General features: G+C 51.1%; 1 protein-coding gene and 1 non-coding gene across 2 annotated transcripts; both read right to left on the reverse strand.

Moving 5' to 3' along the window:
- Positions 1-331: 331 nt before the first annotated feature.
- Positions 332-450, reverse strand: LOC120584585 (5S ribosomal RNA). The gene has a single exon (XR_005648080.1). It is a non-coding gene; the product is annotated as a 5S ribosomal RNA (ribosomal RNA).
- An 898-nt stretch (positions 451-1,348) lies between these two features.
- On the reverse strand, positions 1,349-3,994 carry CHP2 (calcineurin like EF-hand protein 2). The gene is made up of 7 exons (XM_039840164.1): positions 3,927-3,994; positions 3,540-3,603; positions 3,346-3,435; positions 3,099-3,229; positions 2,866-2,927; positions 2,013-2,135; positions 1,349-1,809 (listed from the first exon to the last, which is right to left on the reverse strand). Exons 1-7 carry the CDS (start codon positions 3,991-3,993, stop codon positions 1,756-1,758), a joined length of 591 nt encoding a protein of 196 aa, XP_039696098.1. The 5' UTR covers position 3,994; the 3' UTR covers positions 1,349-1,755.
- Positions 3,995-20,425: the final 16,431 nt, after the last annotated feature.

The following is a 20,425-nucleotide window of genomic DNA, read 5'->3' on the forward strand; positions in this document are numbered from 1 at the left end:
CAACATCCCAGTTACGCAAGGCCGGTTCCGGGACTCATGGGTTGTACACTCGAAATTTGGTTACACAGGTAGATCTCACGGTAAGCTTTCTTACCACACGGATGCCAAAAAAAAAAAAAAATCCTAAAAAACAAGGGGATGCGAGGAAATTTTTGGAGATGCTGGTTACGTTAATCACCTCGATTACGTTCAAACGCATCCGACTGTACGCATCAATGACATGCAGTTTTTGTTTGTTTTGTTTCGCTTTTTTTAGGCGAGGCAACCTTTGGTGGACCTCACAGATTGCGAGGACCTTGTCAGCTTACAATCCCTTGTTTTTTATTTTTTATACCTACAGCACCTGGTCTTCCTAGGCAGTCTCCCATCCAAGGACTAACCAGGCCCGACCCTGCTTAGCTTCCGAGGTCAGACGGGATCGGGCGTGTCCAGGGTGGCGTGGCTGTAGACGACGTGCAGTTTTCTGCACATCTCAGTCGAGCTGTGGGGGAGCCCCTGGCGTGCATGGTGTCTGTGAACGCCGGGAAGCTGACGAAGGCTGGGCATCGGGCTCTCCTAAGCGGACGGCCCTGGCCTCTTGCGTCTCTGGCTTATTTTTTCCCACTGCAGCCAGTTTCAAGCTGCCAGTGGGACGTCACAGAAAGCGGAGTTAGAAGGATGTGAGCACCACAAGCAGCTCTCACGTGTTAATGCAAGATGACTCGGGCACAGCCCCGGGCGGGGACACGGGCAGGACACCAACGGCACCTCCCATAGGTAGCGCCGGAATGCTTTGCTACAGACCTAGACCCTCGTGATTTTATGTGACTTTTACACTCTTGCTGTGTCATGTCAACGTTGGAACATCTTAACATTTTTAAACAACGGAATTACTCTGCAAACCTTTGAATTATGTCCTGCTCTTAGATGGCGTGTCTCGTTGGCTCTTTTCCCGTCACCTCTCTCCCCTTCCTCCCCATCACTCTGTCACGCACCCATGGGATCAGCGAAAAGCCGCCTGAAAAGCCAGACTTCACGACTCCGTTGGGGGGACTTAGCAGTAATGAAAGCTCTGTTTGGCCTGCCAGGCGCCAATTCCCCTTCTCCTGCTAATAGCTTTGTCCGTTAAGCCACCATCTCTTACCCCGTCCTGAATCCTCAGGCCCTATTTCTTGGCTCTAGCAGTTAGCACAGGAACACTTACCGATTGGAACATTCCAGTCCCCTAGAGAAGGGACAAACCCCAGTTGAGCTAATGACACTCCTTTCTTAGAAGTATTGAGAAAGAAATTCTGTCCCCACTGGATTACAGGGCTAACGGGATGGAAACCTGGCACTGCTGGAGGCCACTGTCCACCCTGAGGTGAGAGCCCCCGAGAACGAAGCCGGCACAGAGGGAATCTGGGCCGAGCGACGGAGAGTGGCCGAGCCCAGGGAGCGCCCTCCGAGCCGGTGGATACGGCTGCGCATGAAGACACGCCCACACTTTTCTGGTATTCTGAAGACAATTCCAGACTTTATCATTATGTGAGCCCATAAAATCCCTTTTTGAACCCAAGTCCCTTTGATTTGGGGTTTCAATCACTCGCAACCGGAAGATTGTTGGCCGATTCACAGATCTGAGGTCAAATGAGTGAGTACCCTCCCCCCTCCCCCCAATCTGGCTTTCTCTCTTTGGCCCCGAACAGGGTCGGGCGTAGAACAGCCAGCACAGTGTTTTGGGGCTGCGTCTCCGTGGGGGCTGAGGCTGAATCCAGGCAGCCCTGGGCAGGAAGGTCACTTCAGGATCCGAATGCTCATTTTCTGCTCGATGTCCATCTTCTCCAAGGACTGGGGGAGACGGGTGCTAGTCAAGGGGACTTGAATTCTCCGAACCCCTGAGCTTCCAGCCTCCTCTCCGGCCTCCAAGGCCCTGCCATTCCCTGGAGTCCCTCTCTGTCTGCCTCCCTCCTTCCGGCTTTGTGCCCCGTCCATCGTCCATCGGTGCTCGGATCTCCTGCCCTCAACTCCCCGGGCCCCGAGGGCGCTCTGACCTTGGCAAACTCCAGGAAGGACACGGCCCCGTCCCCATCGTCGTCGGCTTCCTGCACCGTGCGGTCGGCAATGCTCTCCAGCTGTTCCTCTGTCACCTGGACCCCGACCATCAGCCGGAGCACCTGAGAGGCGGAGGAGGGGACGGCCAGAAAGAGGAGGCACAGGGACAACGGGCTTCGTCCCCCAGACCTGGCCCACGTCACCCCAAAAGTTATTCCCAATTTTGCAATCCATCCTTCATCTATTTTGGACCCCATTCCCATCACTTGCCACCATACCTGCCGATAACTGCCCCCGTAGCTTCTCTGTTCAAACACCCGTCTGTCCATCTCTGTCCCACACTCACCTCGACAATGTGCCCAGGCTCATTGCTCAACCGCAGTCTTAGGGCCTAACCTCCATCTGTCCTCGGCCCCAGAACCCACCTTGCTCTCCAGCTACCCTCAAAGCCGCCCCCCACTTCGTATCTGCCCCAGAGCCCCCTCCATCTCAGCACCACGGACTCTTGGGGAGGGACAATTCCGTTCGTGGGGGGAGGGGGCCGCCCTGTGTGTCATGAGACGTTTCACAGCGTTCCTCACCTTCACCCACTGGGGACCCGCTGCGCCGGCCCCTCCCCAGTCATGACAACTAAAAACATCTCTAGATATTGCCAGTGTCATTCAAAACTAGCGAGCAAAATCGCCCCCAGTAGGGGACCCCGACCTCTCCCCGATGTCATACCCAACTGTTGCCTGCCCCATGTCCCACACTCCAGCCCCACCCACTGCCTTTGCCCACACAACACCCCAATCGCCAGCCAAACTCCCCCCCTCCCCCATGGGCGCGGCACATCTGTGCTGTTCTCCCAACCTGCAGCATCTCCTGCTGCGAGATCTTCCCATCCCTGTCCAGGTCGTAGAGCTGAAATGCAACTGGGGAGGCGGGAAGGAAGGTGAGTCTCCCCGGCTCCCCCCCCCCAAGCAGAGGGCCCCCCCGGAGGAGTAGGGAGGTCCTCAACAGGCTCATGGCGGGGGGAGTTGCCTTGGGCCTCTCGCTGGTGCGGTAACTCTGGGGTCTCGCTTGGGGGGACCCCACCAGCTTACAGCGGAGTTTGTTCATTCTGCTGTTGAAGGGTTCGGGCTCATCGGGGCCCCGGCTTCTGGTGCCCTCGTCATCTACAGGTCGGAAGTGTGCCAGGACCCTGACGAAGCCCGGGAAGTCCACTCTCAGATTCCTGGGGGGGCGGGGGAGGCAGTGGTCACGCGAGCCCTCCCTCTGCCTTGGTCCCCAACCTCTCCCCTCCCGCCAGGCTTTTCTCTCTGTCTCCTGCCCCAGCCCGCGAGGCCTCACCCTTCAGGGAAAAAGCTGTCTATAATGCGGTCCCCTAGGGGGTTCACGGCCAGTGCCCCGATCTGCTGCAGATCCACGCGGCTGGAAAGGAAGTTCAAAGCAGATGGGGTGGACGGTGCAGGGTCAACGTGGCGGAGGGGGCGGCGAGGTCAGAGAGACAGAGGGGTGCTAGGGGTGGGGCCCCACCTCGACCAGCCTTCTTGTTGCTGTCCAGGTTCTGAAATCTGCAGTGAAGCCGCAGCAGGCAGGCCTGCGAGACTGCGGGGGGGGGGGGGGGCTGGGGGGGGGGTCCCGGGGCCAGCTGGACGCTAGACGGGCCCGATGAGCCCCGAGGAGGCTCTCCACGCCCCCCCGCTCCTCTCTGGGAAACCAGGGGACCAAAACCGACCTCCTCCATCCAAACCTGGGGGTCCCCAAGCCCGGGAACCGGCCCCGCCTCAAACCTGGACTCCGGGGCCCCCGGGATACGGAGCCCCGGCCCGCAACCACTCTCGGATCTCGGGGGCTCGCGCACCCCTCCACCCCGCCCCCCGGATCCCGCCGCTGGTACACACCACCCCCCACCCGCGCGCCCCGCTCACAGCCCGTCTCCCGCCGAAGGCTGTCGGCGTCGGGGATCTGAGACGCGCGGGAGCTGCTGGAGCCCATGGCCGCGCCAACGACAGGATCTGCCCCCTCCCGCCGGGCGCGGCCGTGAGCGCCCCGGGGCCAAGGCCAGCCGCCTGGCAGGGAGCCCGCCTCCCGAACCTTGGCCGGAGGACAGGAAGCGACGCCCGCCGCCCGGGGGCGGCAGGGCCGGAGGGGTCGCGGTCGAGCGGCCGGTGCACCCCGAGGTCCCGAGGTCAGCGCGGGGGAGGCTGGGCGAGGCCAGTCCCGGTCCCCGTTCCCACACTCCGCCCGGCGCCCCGCCGCCGCCTCCTGCCGGCCCGCCCCGCCCCTGCACCCCCAGCACCTCCACCCCGGGGCTCTCCCGGTGCCGGCGAGTGAGGCTGGAGGCTCCGACCTTCTTCCTCTGCAGACAGAATCCAGGTCCCTCTGGAAAGGGGGTGGCCGGTGGAGAGGGGAGCTGCACCCCTTACTCCCAGTCTGGAATGGCCCGGGCCTGGACACCCGCCCCAGGCAGGAGAGAGAAGCTTAGACCGGCCCCCAACAAGGAGTGCAGTGGGGAGGGTCCTGAGGCACAGAGTGGATTCCTAAGCCTTGGGCGGAAGCTCCAGCCCTGTGGCGAGCTCAGGGGCCAGCTCGGGACAAGCCCCGTGTCCTGGTTCCGACTCTTTGGTTGTTTGAGCCAACAACGCTTACACATCAAGACTGAACCAAACCTTCAGCTTCCCGGCTCCTCCTGAGAAATGAGAAGTCAGCCCCATGTGGTTGCAGCTGGGGAGCAGCGGCCACATGTGACTGGGGCGTGGTGGGCTGTCAGGGTCATGGTCCCCACCCAGCTCAGCTCTGTCCCCACCCAGCTCAGCTCTGTCCCTTATGAGCCCTGCACTAGCTCACACCCGCTGCGCTGCCTTCTTCCTGCCTCTCCCGGGCGAGGCTGGCAGGGGGGCCTGGGTGGGCTATTATTAAAAACCTGTATCCTCAGTGGGGACCACATGGCCCCCAAGGGGGCAAAAATCTTATTTTGATGGATAAAGCACAGGTGTACATTCAGTACATGAACAGACATATCGGCGGTATTAATATTTCATAAGAGAGGGGTGATGGGGGTTGGGGGGAAGTGTAAACATGCTCCTTGGGTGGGGGTGATGATGAAAAAGGTTGAGAAACTCAGCTCTAAAGGAACAAGCACCCCAGGTGTCCAGTCGTGACTCTATGTTTCCCCACTTCCCCCATCATAATCTCACATATACACAAATTTCTCAGGGGAAAAAAAAAGAAATGCAAGGCGTTCATTACCAAGGTTCAAGTTCATCCCCACCCTGGAGAGAGAGAAAGGAGAGACACAGTTGATTCTCCTGTCCCAGGCAGAGGCTTGCATCAGATAAGGCTTGAAACTACTGATCTGAGAAGTGCTCGCTTCTCGTTCGGATGCCTCCCCAAGGACAAACGCTGGCAAAGAGTGAGCTGCTCCCTAACGAAGCCAGGCAGCACTCCAGTTCATAGCAGGGGGCCAGGCTATGGGTGCGGTGCAGATTAGGTTCTGAAGCCAGCAGGAGCTGTGGGTCCCCCCGGACGGTGCAGTCATCGGCTCAGGCCGATGTGGGATGCTGATCTTGGAAAGAGCGTCTCCAGCCTTAAGCTCTGAGTCAGCGCTACTCAGAGCGAACCGGGGCCAGAGCGTAATGAAGTGGGCCCAGCCACGCGCCATCGCGAGCCACAGGAAAACGCTGTGCTGGAACCCACTCCCGCTCCACGCCCACGAGCGGGGTTTAAATCAGCTCCGCAGCGTACGTGGCCACATCTTCCCGGGGCGTTAGAAGGGGAGATGCTTCGTGGAGAATTTCATCTGCAGAATCTGATGAACTGGATCCAGGATGAACATTTGTTTCTGTTTTGTCTTTTGTTTTTAAGCTACATAAAAATTGCTAGCCATTCTCAAGGGAGTTCGACTGGGAAAAACATGCAGATGCACGAAAGGTCAGGAAAATAAGGAACTCTTACAATTCAATAACAAAAAGACAAATAACTGAACTTTTCAAATGTTTTCATTGTTTTATTTTTTACCATACCGGCCCGCTTGGAACTTTGTAATTGTTACAATTTAATGCAAGGCGAATTAGATAAATCTCAACTATTAGCTAAGCAAACATTAATCCCTGTCTATCGAAAAGAACTTGAAAGCTTTAAAGAGTTTTGAAGCTCCTTTAAAGTTGTTCATTTCCAGCAGCAAAGCGAAATAAACATTCCTACTTAAAAGACTTTGAAGAGTTTGGCTGAATTGTGAAATGTTCATTGTGTGGTAAAATGGATTGAAGAGGTGGGAACCAAGGTCACGTGACTTTGTTTTCCAACATAGTGACAAGTGATGTCAGCGAGGAAAAATATAAATTATCGAGTGCCTTACAGTATACATTTTTACCTCGTTCTCACTTGGTACTTTATAAAATGGCACATTCCAAAAATTATTTTTGGTAGAGAGCAAGCCTTTTCTACGTCTTTGTGTCCTTCTGTTCCAAGGGTGGCATATTAAAGTGTCATCTGCCTTGAGCTCAATCGAGATACGGCATGCCTATAACACGAATCCTTCATTGCCCTGTAAGGTCACGGCGTAACTGGTTTTACGTAGAACAGGTAGGATGCCTTTTTCCAGACACCTGCTGGGGAAGGACATAGGCTGTGCGTGCAGGGGAGGCGTGGTACCAAGTTTTCGTCATGCAGTCCCATAAGACCTGTGAACGGCATGACTTAAAAACCCGTCCCCTAGGACGTCTCCACCTGGACATCGGAGAGCTCCTTCTTCCGCTGTTACGGGAGGTTCTTCAGGTAAATCGGGGAGCCCCTGAGAGGGCTGTTCGAGGTGGTGACACTGTGGTTCAAGGCGGGGGTGAGTTCCGTCTCTTGGCGGCCTCTCTGCCTGAGGTTTCACACGATGTCTGACTCTCGTTTTCAAGCCCCGAATCTTCATCGCCCCCCGTGTATGACCATTGCTTGACTTCCGGGTTTCACCTGTCACCTGCTGAAAGCACGTTTCTAGGTTTCCTGTTGCATTTCCAGGTGAGGTTTGAAACAGCCTCCATCTGCTGGCCTTTTCGCTCTGTGTCTCCTGCCTTCTCGCGGGCTTTTGCCTTTGCTCATTCTTCTCTTCTTCTTTCAGATAAGCTGGGGAAACTCTAAATGAGTTAAGCCGTGAGGTAGTCGCAGAAATAATCAAAGCAAGAAGCAAACAGGAAGAAAACCAACCACGTGGCAAAATCGTATCTTTAATTCCTAGATCCGGATCCCACGCTGGAGCTCCAGACACGAGAGAGACAAATGCCAACCACCCCACAGGATGCTACCACGGTGGCAGAAGCTCCATGTCCGGGAGGAAGGAACTCGATTTTTAAATGAGCCAAAAAACTTGAATAGACATTTCTCCAAAGACAGACAAATGGCCAATAAGCACACAGGCACCCTCAAAAAAAAAAAAAAGGCGCCCAACATCATTAGTCACCAGGAAAATACAAATAAAACCACATTGAGATATCACTTCACACCCACTAGTCTGGCTAGAAATGAAAAACAAAACAAAACAAAACAAAAAACAATGGAAAATAAGTCTTGGCCTGAATGCAGAGAATGTGGAGCCCCATTGCACTGCTGGTAGAAATGTGAAATGACGCAGCTGCTATGGGACGCGGTTTGGACAGTTCTCAGTGAGTCTAACGGAATCATCGGATGAGCGATCCCACTCCTAGGTCAAGACCCAAAAGGACGGACAACAGGTGCTCAAAAAACACTCGCCCGTGAATGTCCACAGCGGCGTTATTCACAGCAGCTGCCAGGTGGAACCACCCAAATGTCCGCTGACGGATGAATAAACAAAACGTGATACATCTATACACTGGAACTTTTTCCAGCCGTAAAAAGGAATGAAGTACTGATGCATGCCACGACCTGGGTGAACCCTGGGAACACCTTGTTAAGGAAAATAAACCAGTCACAAAAGGCCACATGTTTTCTGATTCCATTTATTATGAAATGTCCAGAAGAGGCAGGTCTATAGAGATGAGAGAGGATGAGTGGTTGTCAGGGGCTGGGCGACTGGGTGGAAAGGGTGTCGCAGCTAAAGGGTACAGGTTTATTTTTGAAGTGATGAAAATGTCCTAAAATTGACTGGTGATAGCTGCGGTGATATTAAATCTATCGAATCATACACGTTAAAAGGTGAATTGTACACCGCGTGAATTATGTCTCAATAAAGTCATTGTTGTTGTTTTTTTTAATTAAAATGAGAATTGCCTGGAAAGCTCTGGAAAGTAAAAGTACTGAGAGTGAACTAATTCTAGCAGGTTTTTAAATATATCATAAAGGTACAATAAGATGTGTGGTACTAACGCAGGAATATACAGACAGATGAAAAACAGACAAGAAAGTCAGAAATAGACCCAAATACATATGGGAATTTGGCATGTGATAAAAGTCATTTTTCAAATCAGTGGGGGAAAATGTGGATTGCTCAATAAATAACATTTGGGACATCTGTCTTTTGGGAGAAAAAAATAAAGCTGTACCCCCTACCTTCTCATACCAAAATTAATCCCAGATAGAATAAAGGCTTATATGCAAATGAAATCATACAATACTAGAAGAAAGATAGATTTTGTTATAATCTTGAGCCGGAGGAGGCCTTTCTAAGCATGAAATAGAGCAAAGAAACTGTGGAGAAAAGATTGGCAAATTCGACTGTGTGAAAATTAAAATGTCTGGATGGATGGATATTTATACATATATATTCAAAGCCAAAAAGACAAATTAGGAAACATTCGCGGTCTATATAAAAGATAAAAGATCATTTCCTTAAAATACAAAGATCTCTTAAAACTCAAAAGGACAATGACAAAATGACAAGAAGGGGGAAAAAAAACAGATTAGAAAAAATGGGATAAAAGATGTAATAGAAATGGTAAAAAAGAAAAAAAGCATAAAGAGATGCTCGACTTCACAAAGGTTACAAATACAAATTAAAGCAAGACGCTATTTTTATCTCCGATGGCAAGGACAGAGATCGTGAACTTCAAGTCGGCGGGGTCGTGCAGAGTCTTTTAGGACACGAGTCCTATTTTATTCATTTTATTTTAGGACACAGTTGTAGGGTTTTAAGCTGAAGAGTGAGATAACTCTACTTCTGTTTTAATAGCATCACAAGAATCACTCTGGCCGTTATCTATAGACTTAACTGGGGCAAAGCGGAAGCTGGCAGACTATTGCTAGAATTCAAATGAAAGACGACGGTGGATGAAGATGCCGGCCGCGGAGGTTGTGTAAAGGTCCATCTGGAAGAAGCATCCGCAAGATTTGCTGACGCATTGTATGTAAGGTGTGAGAGAAAGAGAGGCCCCAAGGACAAGTTGCAGGTGCTGGCTCTAAACATCCGGAAGGGGCCATTAGCTGAGAAGGTGAAGAGAGAAAAGAATACATTTCAAAAGGAGAAATTGTACAAGTCCCTGAGCTTCTCGCTAAACATCCTGATAAAGATTAGTCGGTTGGATATGGGCGCTGGGATTTCGAGAGAGAAATTGAGACCCTCCGACACTTAGAAGTTGGGGTGGGGAGCAGAAGGAGTTGGCCACGGGAGTTGAGAAGGAGCACCCAGTGAAGCAGAAGGAAAATCAGGAGTGTGGTTGTCCAGCCAAGTGGAGCCGATGAGTCTGGTAATAAGAATCTATATGACATTCAGAAATGAAAGTTCAAGGCTCCGATGTGGTAGCTCAGTTTGGGACTCCGGGTCTGTAACGCTTTTCAAAATGAGAACTGAAAATACCCACCTGCCCTCATGCCGACTCACGCCAGGCTGGCTGAGAATCAGCCCTGTCAAGGTTGGCACGCGTCTTCCGTCAAGGGCTGGAGAGGAAACATGGGAGGCCTCGAGCAGCCTGTGGCTCCGTCACAGCTACACAGCCACGCTGCCGTAGAGCGAAACCGGCCACAGACAACACGGAAACAAATGGACATGGCCGCCTTCCAATTCAGCTTGACTCAGGAACACTCACACTGGAAATCTGCATCGTTTCCATGTGTCACAAAATATTCTTTTTTTTTTACCAACCAGCTAAAAACGTCAACACTACGTTTAGGTTATGGGACGTATTAAAACAGGCAGCAGGCTGGGTTCGGCCCAGAGGCAAATCTGCTCTCAGCTGTAACTTCTGCCTTCTCTACAGACCTGTGTTCCGAAGAAGATGCTTTCTCTTCCCCCAAAGAAACTAAAATTCGGCGTGAAGACTGGCATAAATCAGCTTTCATCCAGAGGCACAAAGCCATGGTTTTGATCGACCCGTAGGACAATTTTGCTCATCTGGGGAAGGGATCACAGAACTAACGTCAAACTGTTTTTTTGTGGGGGAGGAGAATCGGGTTTGGAAAAAAGGTCACAAAACAAGACAGTTTTGGAGGCGTGACAGCAAGAGTCGTCACTGAACAGCGTGACAATGACCTGACTGTCTGTCCCTGCAGGAGTATGGAAAGCATACCTGACGAATAGGTAAATAAAATGCCTCCGCAAAAAAAAATTAAAGAGAACACTTCCTACAAGCCAATATGGAGAGATCGCCAAGATGTTTTAAGTTAACAAAAAAAAAAGCACGTTGTAAAACAGTGTGAATAAATATGCTATCTTTCCTGTAAAAAGTCGGGAGAACCCAAAATATATGTATCTATGTACATATATATTCACGTTTGCTCAAGCACACCTGGCGGTCCTTAAGAAACTAGTCAAACGGTTACCTGGAAGGTAAGAGAGCACGGGCAATAGCTGTTGAGGGAGAACTTTCCAGATGCCTGAAGTCTGTCTGAATAACCGCAGCTGCGTAGGTGGCCCGTCGCTGTCCGAAACGTCCGTAGGCAGGGCGTGGCTGTCCTTCATCCCCGATGCTTTCGTCCGTACTTATCTTGAAACTCAAAATAATCATGCCGAGTGAAAGAAGTCAGACCCCGCTCCCCCAAAAAACGTCCATACGGTCGGATGCCATGTATACAAAACCCCACAAAACGTAAACTAATCTGTAGTGATAGGTCGCAGCTCAGTGGCTGCCCGGGGCTGGGGAGGCAGGAATAACAGGAAGAAAAAGTGACAAAGTGACACTAGGGAATTGTGGGGGACGATGGTCGTGTTCACTGTCTCGAGCGTGGGATGGTTTCATGGGTGGACACATCTATCGTAACTTATCAAATCATATACTTTTCCTGTGTGTGGTTTGTCACCAATTACACCTCCATAAAGCACTTTTAATTTCACCATTTTTCTCTATGTTGAGTTTAAATTGTGTGATAACATACACATTTATTATATTAGGACTGGAATGACGTATATGATTCATCAGCATGTATTTGAAGGTGCACGTTCAAAACCCCTGTGGGTGAGGCCGGCGGCCGCGGGGCACAGGCTCAGAGCCGCTGCCCTCGGCTGCCCCCTGCCGTCTGTGGGTTTTGTAGCAACTCTCACTCCCCAGACCGGCACTCAGGGTTCCAGCGGTGAGGACAGATGAACCCGCAAAAGGTTCTGAACAAGTCTCCCGAATTCTTCTAAGCCACACACATGCACGCATACGCACTCACATGCATACCCACGCATACGCAGCCACACACACGTGCACTCACATATACACATATGCAGACACACATACATACACATGTACACTCATACACATAAACACAAACACATATACATACATACACAATGCACTCACATATACATATATGCACACACAGACACACGCATATACACACATATGCACTCACACATAAACAAATACACACACATATACGCACATATACATACATACACACATTCACACTCACATACACGTATGCAAATACACAGACACACACATAAACAGATACACACTCACACACACGCCCATGCCTATGCAGTCACATGCACGCACACTCACACATACACATATGCAAACACACATATACACTCACACAAAACACATAAACACACATACGCACCAACACACACCCACACATGCACACATGCACACTCACAGACACATACCCATACATAGACATATACACACTCACACATATACACTCATGCACATATATACACACATAAGCACCCACACACATACCCATACATACACATGGACACACTCACACACACTCACACAGACACTCACCGCAGTTGGGAAGTAGCAGTGACACATCAGCGTCTGCTACACAAGTAGCTGCTACTCAACAGCCCGCTTGCTCATCAAGCCGGAAGCGGCCCCTGCGAGCTTTTGCTTATTTGGGGGATGAGTTTTCCCTTCACAACATTTTTATGTTTTATTAAGAAAATCAAGCAAAACTTCTGCGTGGGAGTCCCACGGCAGCTTGACCACAAGCACGAAGGCCACGGCCGGCCCCTCGTTCCTTGACCCTTTCCTCGAAGGACACCCGGGGGTGGTAAGTTTGAACAGCCCGCTCTGCAAATGCAGTTTTGATGCACGTGTCGGCTGGTGTTTTCGTTCCGTCCCCAACGAGGGCAGCGGAACGGTGAGCACGCGCTTGGGGTCCGCTCCCGGCTCCGCGGCGGGAGCGCATCAGGGGACCGGCCAGCCCTGGAAGGCTCTGTCCCTGGCTTCCCTCGGCCATGCACAGACACAGCACGCTTCCAAGTTTATCTGCGTTACTAACATTTTCTTCGTCCCTTAAGGCTGGGCGATCAGCAAAATAACAAATCAAGCCTGGATCTGTGGCGTCTGCTGTCTCCACGGTGTGCACACTTCCCCGTGGCTGGCGTCCGCTGCCAACGCGATGTCACCGGCAGAGCTGCGACGTGGGCACAGGGCCCACCATGCGATAGCATTTCCACCCTATGGTACCACAGAGGTACATAACCTCGGGGACAGAGAGGACAGTGACGTTATCAGGAAGGGGTGGGTTTAGAGTATTTATTCCTTGCATTTTAAATGTAACATATTTAATTTAAGTTTACATCATTTAATTTTGACGATGGCTGTGATTAACTGACAGCCCACGACATTCCCGACTCCAGCACACCCGTGACAGACACACGAAGATGTGCCCAAGCGGCCAGCGCCCAGATCAAAAAGCAAGACACGACCGGACGCCCGGAAGCCTCCTTCATGCCTGCTCTTGGTCACCTGCCTCCTCTCCCCTCCACAGCCTCCGTGGGTGACAGCACCCTGACTGCCACCGGCGTGGAAGAGTGTGCCGGCTTCTGTACCTGGGGATCTTAAACCTGTATTTGAAGTGCCACCACTAGAGGTCGCTCGTGAGGCGAAGACGGTCGCTCCCCACAAACCTTGTCCTGGGCGCTGACTCACTCTCTTCCTCTGCAGGGTGGTCTGTTGGTGACTGGGGGTGGGAAGAGACATGGAGAAACGCCTGGATCTGGGCTGGGCTGGGCGAGTCCCCAGGGAAGAGCCTAGTCCGGTGCGCACAGAGGGAGACCAGCCGGGGCTTCGACCCCCAGCCCTAGAGCAGCCTGCCAGCCAGAGGAGCCGGCTGGCTCAGGGCAGTGAGGACCGCCTCTGCCCGGGTTCTCACAGGCCCAGTGCACTGGCTTCCTTAGCTGGCCAGGTGAACCCACGAGAAAACACGTCAAGGGGAGGATAGGGGAGAGGAAGGCGAAGTTCACGGACTCGGGAGTCGGCATCTCTGCCTGTTGACTTACTTTGCTCGTAAAAACTCGTACACTTTGTAAGCTTGGGCGAATTACTTAACGTCTATGAAATTTAGTTTGCTCACCTGTAGAATGGGAACCATAAAACCTTTGCAAGTCAGTCAGCAGATTAAGCAAGGTAATATGCATGAGGCAAAGGGAGGGTCTTATATATTTTTTTCAACAGTGACTACTTTTATGCTCAGAGGATGAAGGGAAGACTCCGTGAAGGCATTCTGATGCGCCGACATGCTCGGACGCATGGGGATTAAAATCGCCCTGCATCTTAAATGAAGTTATTTCACTTGGATGAGGACGCACGCACACTAACGCATACACACTCGCCACGGAGACAGCCACTTCTGCATAAACGGGATGGATCCATGATGATACTCTGTTGAACTGCTATTTTTTAAAATCTTTTTCTTTTTTGCCGTATTTACTCCTTCTACCAGTCTACCACAGTCTACCACAAAACCCTTGTTAACAAACCGATACGCTGACTTCTGGGTTTTTATTGGTGCTCATATGAAATCATTTGCAAAGATATACATACATGCGCGCGGCTTTACAAAAATAGGTTCCTGCAATAATCATCACATAGACAATTAAAGTAGCAGATTTCCTACAGAAGCTATTTTGAATCTTCGTGTTGACTACTTCGGGCCCCTTTCCGTTTGAACGAAGCGAGTTCATTGTCAAAAAAAATAGGTTCCTGTCATGCTCTTTTCTGCATCTCGCTCTACATACTCAATGAGAACTCATAGAAGTGTCTTTCCGAGCTAATGAAGAAACTCTACTATTTTAATGGCTGCGAAAGTGCAGACATTCTGTAATTAAGCCTGCAATTCCTCAGCCGGAGGATGCTTGCTTTGTTCCCCACCGTCTGCATCCTGATACCGCTACCATTATAAACCTTTTTAAATAGATATTGTGTATGTTAAGATATATTTTTATGTAAAGGTGTTTTATTTTTATGGGAACGGTCCCTAAGTGTGGGGTTTCCAGGTCAAAGGGGGTGTTTGCATCTTTGGTTTTAAACAACTTTTCAGATTGCATTCAAAAACGTCTGTTAGATTTACATTTTCGCCGGCCTCGTATGAAAGTGTGCTCTTCACCAAACGCCTGGCAGCGGTAGGCTCGGCGCTTGTTTGTTTGTTTGAAGGGCTTTTTTTGTTTATATTATAAACATTTCCGAACATTTTGAACAGAGAAAGAGTAGTATAATGAGCCCCCCGATACTCACAACTCAGCCTCAGCAATCAACAACATCTCACCATTACTGGACCCTTCTTTTTACTTTTTGGAAATTTATGGGCATAAAGTGATATATACGTGTTACTTTTTTAAAAACTTGTTTAAACTTTTCTCTGACCGCTAGTGTTTTTGAACCCACCTTCTTAACGTTTGGCGTTGTTCTGACACTAAGTGCCCATTCACAGCCTTTGCATATTTTTTGTCTTTTTCTTGTCGATTTGTAGCTGCAGTTTGTATGTTATAGACGTTCATCTTCATTTATCTTCCTCATTGCCCATATTTTCCTAATCGGGTGTTTGTTTATGGTGTTGTTTCTCCTCTAACACTTTTGATTGTTTATATGTTGTCAAATATATCTTTTTAAATCTTGTATAGCTTCTACGTCTTCTGCATTGCATAAGAAACAACCCACCATCACCGCCACTATAAGCTGGTAAAACCACTTTGAAAAATCTCCTAAACCTCCTGGAGTTGAACCTACACATGTTCTATGACCCTAAACATGTACGCAACAGGAATGCATAGACATGGTCACCAGAAGCCGTGTGCAAGAATATTCAGAGCACTCTTCATAACAGCCAAAACTCCAAATGCCCGTCACCATTGAGATGGACAAATAAATTGCGGTATATTCACACAGTGTAATATTCTACAGCAATGAGAGCGAACACAGCTGCATGCGATGCCACGAACAAACTCATAAAAATAATACTGAAAAGAGAAGCCAGGTGTCGAAGAGGACGTACTGTATGCTTCCATTTATGTACATATCCAAAAATGAGCAAAACTAACTTATGGTGTCAGAAGTTGATGTGGCAGTTATCTTAGAATAGGTCTGGGGAACTTTTGGCGTTGCTGGTCATGTTCTGTTTCTTTATCTGTGCACAGGTTACATGGTTATGTTCACTATGTGACCCATGATTTGTACACTTTTCTGTAGGTGTGACATAAACCCGTAGGTGGATGCTTGTAGTAGCTTTACTCATAATTGCTAAGACTTGGAAGCAACCAGAACGTTCTTCGTTCTTCGGTGGGTCAATAGATAAATAAGCTGTGGTTCCCCCATACAATAGAACATTATTCAGCACTAAAAAGAAACAAGCTGTCAAATAGAGAGGCTTTCAATCATGTTGTTGGGGCGGGGAAACACTGTGCTCACCTCCTCCCAGATCATCAAAATTACAACTAAACTACAGAACAACCATCCTTGGGAAACACCTGTAGTCTAGCTGAACAGAAGTCCTACAACTAAGGACACAGAGAAGCAGCCACATCGAGACTGGCAGGAGAGGCAGAGCTGCAGAATGGGCTGGTCTGCCCCCACGTGGGGCGGTTAAGAATCAGGAGAAATATCTCAGCTGCAGAGAACCCCTCCGAGGAGCGAGGGCTCCCAGTCCCAGACCGGATCCCCAGCCCCGGTTTCCAGTGCTCGGTAGAGAAGTCCCCACAACCTCTGGCCATGAAAACTGGTGGAGATTTTGTCTGAGGGAAACAGAGGGCAGCTGGAGCACGGGCATCCTCGTAAAGGGCCTGTGCTCATGGACTTACTTGCTGACGGACTCTCTTTCTCTGAGCTCCAGCACTGGAGCAGCAGCTCAAAAGGCGCCAGGGACATCAGGGAAGGAACTGAATTGTCTGGCTTCAGGGCGAGGGTCGAAGGGGTGGCTTTCTTCCTGAAAGAGGTGCTGGCAGTATCCGTTGTTCCTTTGTTGAACCCGCCCCCTTCCCAGCATACAGACGCAGGCAGGTGCCCTGAGTCTCCAGCAACCTGACCAACTCAAGTCGCCCTGCCCAGGTGATTCTCTGAGACCCCACCCCACCCAATTTGTGGGCCCACCCGAGCCACTTCCAGTGGCCTTTCTGTACAAAAGGTCTGTCTCAGATCATGCTGTGGACTTTCCTAAAGTCTGTCAAATATTCTCAAACTCCAAACAAGCAGCTTCTAGCCTTGGTGTGCCCCACACCTCTTGCAAAGTATCCCCCAGCCCAGCACTAGCACCAGCTGCCCTCGGTTCTCAGCTTAGCCTCTCCCAGGTACCTCCAAGCCCAGCACAAGTGGCAACCATCTGCAGATCACTTTGTAGCTCATAATGAGTAGCCCCGGGCAGGGCACAGGCAGCTGCCAAACTTGACCTGCAACCAAGCCCCTCCCAAGAGGCCCCAGAACCAACACAGCTGGTGGCCAGCTTCAGGCCACACCAGAGCACCACCAAATCACCTCCACAAACAACACACCCAGAGGGCAGACTGGCAGGCACCAGAGCCCCGATAAAGTGAATCCTACTCCATAGGGTCAGCCTCGGCACAACAGCTCCTCCCCCGTGGCCACCAGCCCATCCTCATAAACAATCAGCCTGAGGGGCCATCCCTCCCACTGATGAGCTCTAAGAACTAAAATCTATTTTGTAAAAGAGAAAGGTGTACTTTCTTTCTGATGGATAATTATGCCGAAACATTTATTAAATTTTCCAGTGAGTTAAAATATCATCTTTGTTATTTATTAAGTTCTCACAAATGCTTGTATATATTTCTGGATTCTCTGTTGGGTCCAACTGATCGATTTATCTATTTGTCAATTCCTGTGCTAAGCCTATACCGATATTGTGGTTTTACAGCATATTCCGATATCTGGTAAGAGAAGCCCTTTCTCATTAATTATTCTTTATTTACACACTTCTTTGGGCTGCTCTCGGGCGTTAATTCTTGCATGTGATCTGTATTTTAGCCAAATCTTAAAACCGTAGGTTAATAGAATTTCATTACACTTATAATTTAATTCGGATAGAATAGGCATTTTAATTGTACTAATGAGTCTTCCCACACAGGGTCATAGCTTTTCATTGGCTCACATTTCGTTTTATATCCTTCATAAGATTTTATAGTTTTCTTCATATGGGTCTCGAGGCTTTCCAGTTAAATTTATTTCCAAGCCTCTTCTTTTTGTCGCTGTTACGACTGGAATACTTTTCCCATGACTGTTTCTATGTCCTCATTCCCTTCCTAGAATGGAGAAAGGCTACTGGTTTATGCGTATATATGTAGGAGCAGGGCGCGTACGAGCTCAAACTGATGTGAGAAGAATAAATGTAACTTTATTTCTTTGTAATTCAATTTAACTTTTTATATGAAGCTCCCTCTGTGCCGGGAAATGCAGTCGCATCTGGCTTCTCCCAGCTTTTCTGCATGGGGTTCATAAAATGCCAGGAGGCAAAGGGGCACTAAGTCCCTGTTGTCATCTGTTGCGGATGACTTCCCCCGGGATGCCACGGCGTCACTGGTCTCTGCTGTATCGTCCGTCTTTCCTTCCTGAAATCTCTCCCTCTCTCTATCTCTCTGCCCCGTGCATGTAAAAAACATTCACTCACCTCCACATCACACCTCCCCATCTCCCCGCCCAGGCAGAGCGTGCAGCACCTCCGGGCGGGCTACCTCCCCAGGCTCTACCCAGGAAGCCAGACACTGGGCCCTTCTGCCCTTGAACCCCACAAACCTACATGGGGTCCTGTCTTTCTCAGGGCCCTGCTGTGCCTTCTCACCCCTTGTCCCTCCTCACCCCTCTTCCTGTCCGGGTCTGAGGTCTGTGCGACTCCATATTCATGCTCTCAAGTCGGGGCCCACACCCCAAGTTACTCGAACACTCGAAGCTAAGAGGAACTGCATTTTCTGTCTTTCTGCTGCCTCATCCCTCTTGGGAGGCGATCAGTTCAGAGCAGCCTGAGTAGGAGAAGGGCTGTCGTGGGGAGGGGGAGATTTATAAATAAGTAGATTATAGTTGTCTGTGCATGTCTAAAGAGAGAGGGGCACCATGTCCCCTAAAATGTGGGGAAAGAAGGTGAAGGTGTGTGTGGCTCTAGAAGCTTCTGGCTGGAGAGGGAAGATGTGGGGATGTGAGGGATGTCGCACGTGACGGGCTCACTTTGGTCAAGAACGTAGGAGGACTTGCAGGTGTCGTCACGGGTCTGGAGGGGACATGGTCTCTAAGGCAACTGGGAGAGTGAAGAGGAAGATGACCGAGTGGGGGACTCGTAAAGTGACCGATGGGTGGACGGGGGTACAGACCCTGGAACAGGAGCAAAGCGGGTTGGTAGCATCTTTCCAGATCAGGATTTTGTTGGCTGGAGAGGCAGAGCAAGGGAGCTGGGGTCGCCGACTGTCCTGGATGCTGTCCAGGTCCCCTTCAGAGAGCCAGGTGCCCTTCCCCCAGTCGCTGAGAATGTTAGCTTCTAAGGGCTCGAATTGACCCCATTCTGCAAAAATTCACCCTCAGCCAATGGGAGCTGTTTGCCTGAGAGATCACAGCCAGGCCCGGGAGAGGCCAGCGGCCACTGGCTGACAGACCAAGGAGCACAGAGTGCTGGCCCCGCTCCCCATGACATCGGACTGAAGTTCGACTCCAGCTGAGACCCCCGCACTCATCTGGTCCCCTGCCTCACCCTTCTCTAGAGAGCGTGACCTCATCGGTCACTTCCACAAAAGCCCCTGCTGGGCTCTGCTTCTAGGAAACCCAGTTTAAGACCATGGCATAGTCCAGGTGGTTGGCCGGGACCAGGATGGGGCCGAAAGGCGGGCGAGAGGCTGAGGACTGAGGCATCGCTGAGGCATCGCACGGGAGGATGGAGTGGGGCGGCTGCCAGCATGGGAAGCTGTCGTCAGAGGAGACGAAGCGGGGAACACGTGTGACGAGGTCCAAGCGTGGCCACGCAGTGGGCGGTGTGGGCATTAAGTCACTTGCAAGGGGCAGTCCTCCACCTGAGGGGCCAGACTGTCCCTGGTGAGTCCACGGAGTGTCCAGGATTCGGGGTGGAGGTGAAGGCTGTGGGCCAGCTAGCAAAGCCTTCCGTGACTGCGGGAGTGACAAAGAAGGACCAGAATGACAAAGAGGAGGGGTGGGGGTGGTCCTCCAATCACCAGAGGTTTTCACACAAGGATGGAGGAGAAATGCGTGAGGCAAACTTGAAAGCCAACCGGATCCCCGCAGGCCCTCCCTGAGCCAGGTCAGTGAGGTCCGCCTGCGGCAAGGACTGTCACTGCCATAGCCAGGCATCCAATACTGTCCAATACCTAACACATAGGGACACTGTACTGTCCAATACCCGATGCACGGGGGTGTGTAAGCTCGAACAACACGGTGACTGCAACCCTCTCGCCACCCAGAGATGGCAAATATTTACTGAGCGGGGATCCATGTTCCACCGTCGTTCGGCAGAGGCCCCTGGCTCAGTGACAGAGCCAGCCCTGAGGGCGGACGTGGGAGCCTGACTTCCAGGTGGGAGCGTCGCCTTTCACACGGGAAAGCTGAGAAGGGTGAACGAGCTAAGGACGGCACAGCACCTGGCAGGTGACAGAGTCTCTCTCCTAAGGGCCTTGCTGGTGAAGTCCCTCCCCCGGGGCAAACCCAGAGCTCTCCTTGCAGGGTGACGGGGGAATGCGTGTGACAATGTGACAGGAAGGGCGGGGGAAGGAGGTCGCGCCCCAGCCTCTGCGCACCCAAATGGCCCAGGCCAGCGCGGAGTCTTCTCGGGGCTGAACGGGACCCTGCTGTCCCCCGGAGGTACCGAGGGACGC

The sequence above is a fragment of the Pteropus medius genome, unplaced genomic scaffold, assembly GCF_902729225.1.
Source record: "Pteropus medius unplaced genomic scaffold, Ma_sr-lr_union100, whole genome shotgun sequence".
In the NCBI taxonomy this organism is placed as follows: domain Eukaryota; kingdom Metazoa; phylum Chordata; class Mammalia; order Chiroptera; family Pteropodidae; genus Pteropus; species Pteropus medius.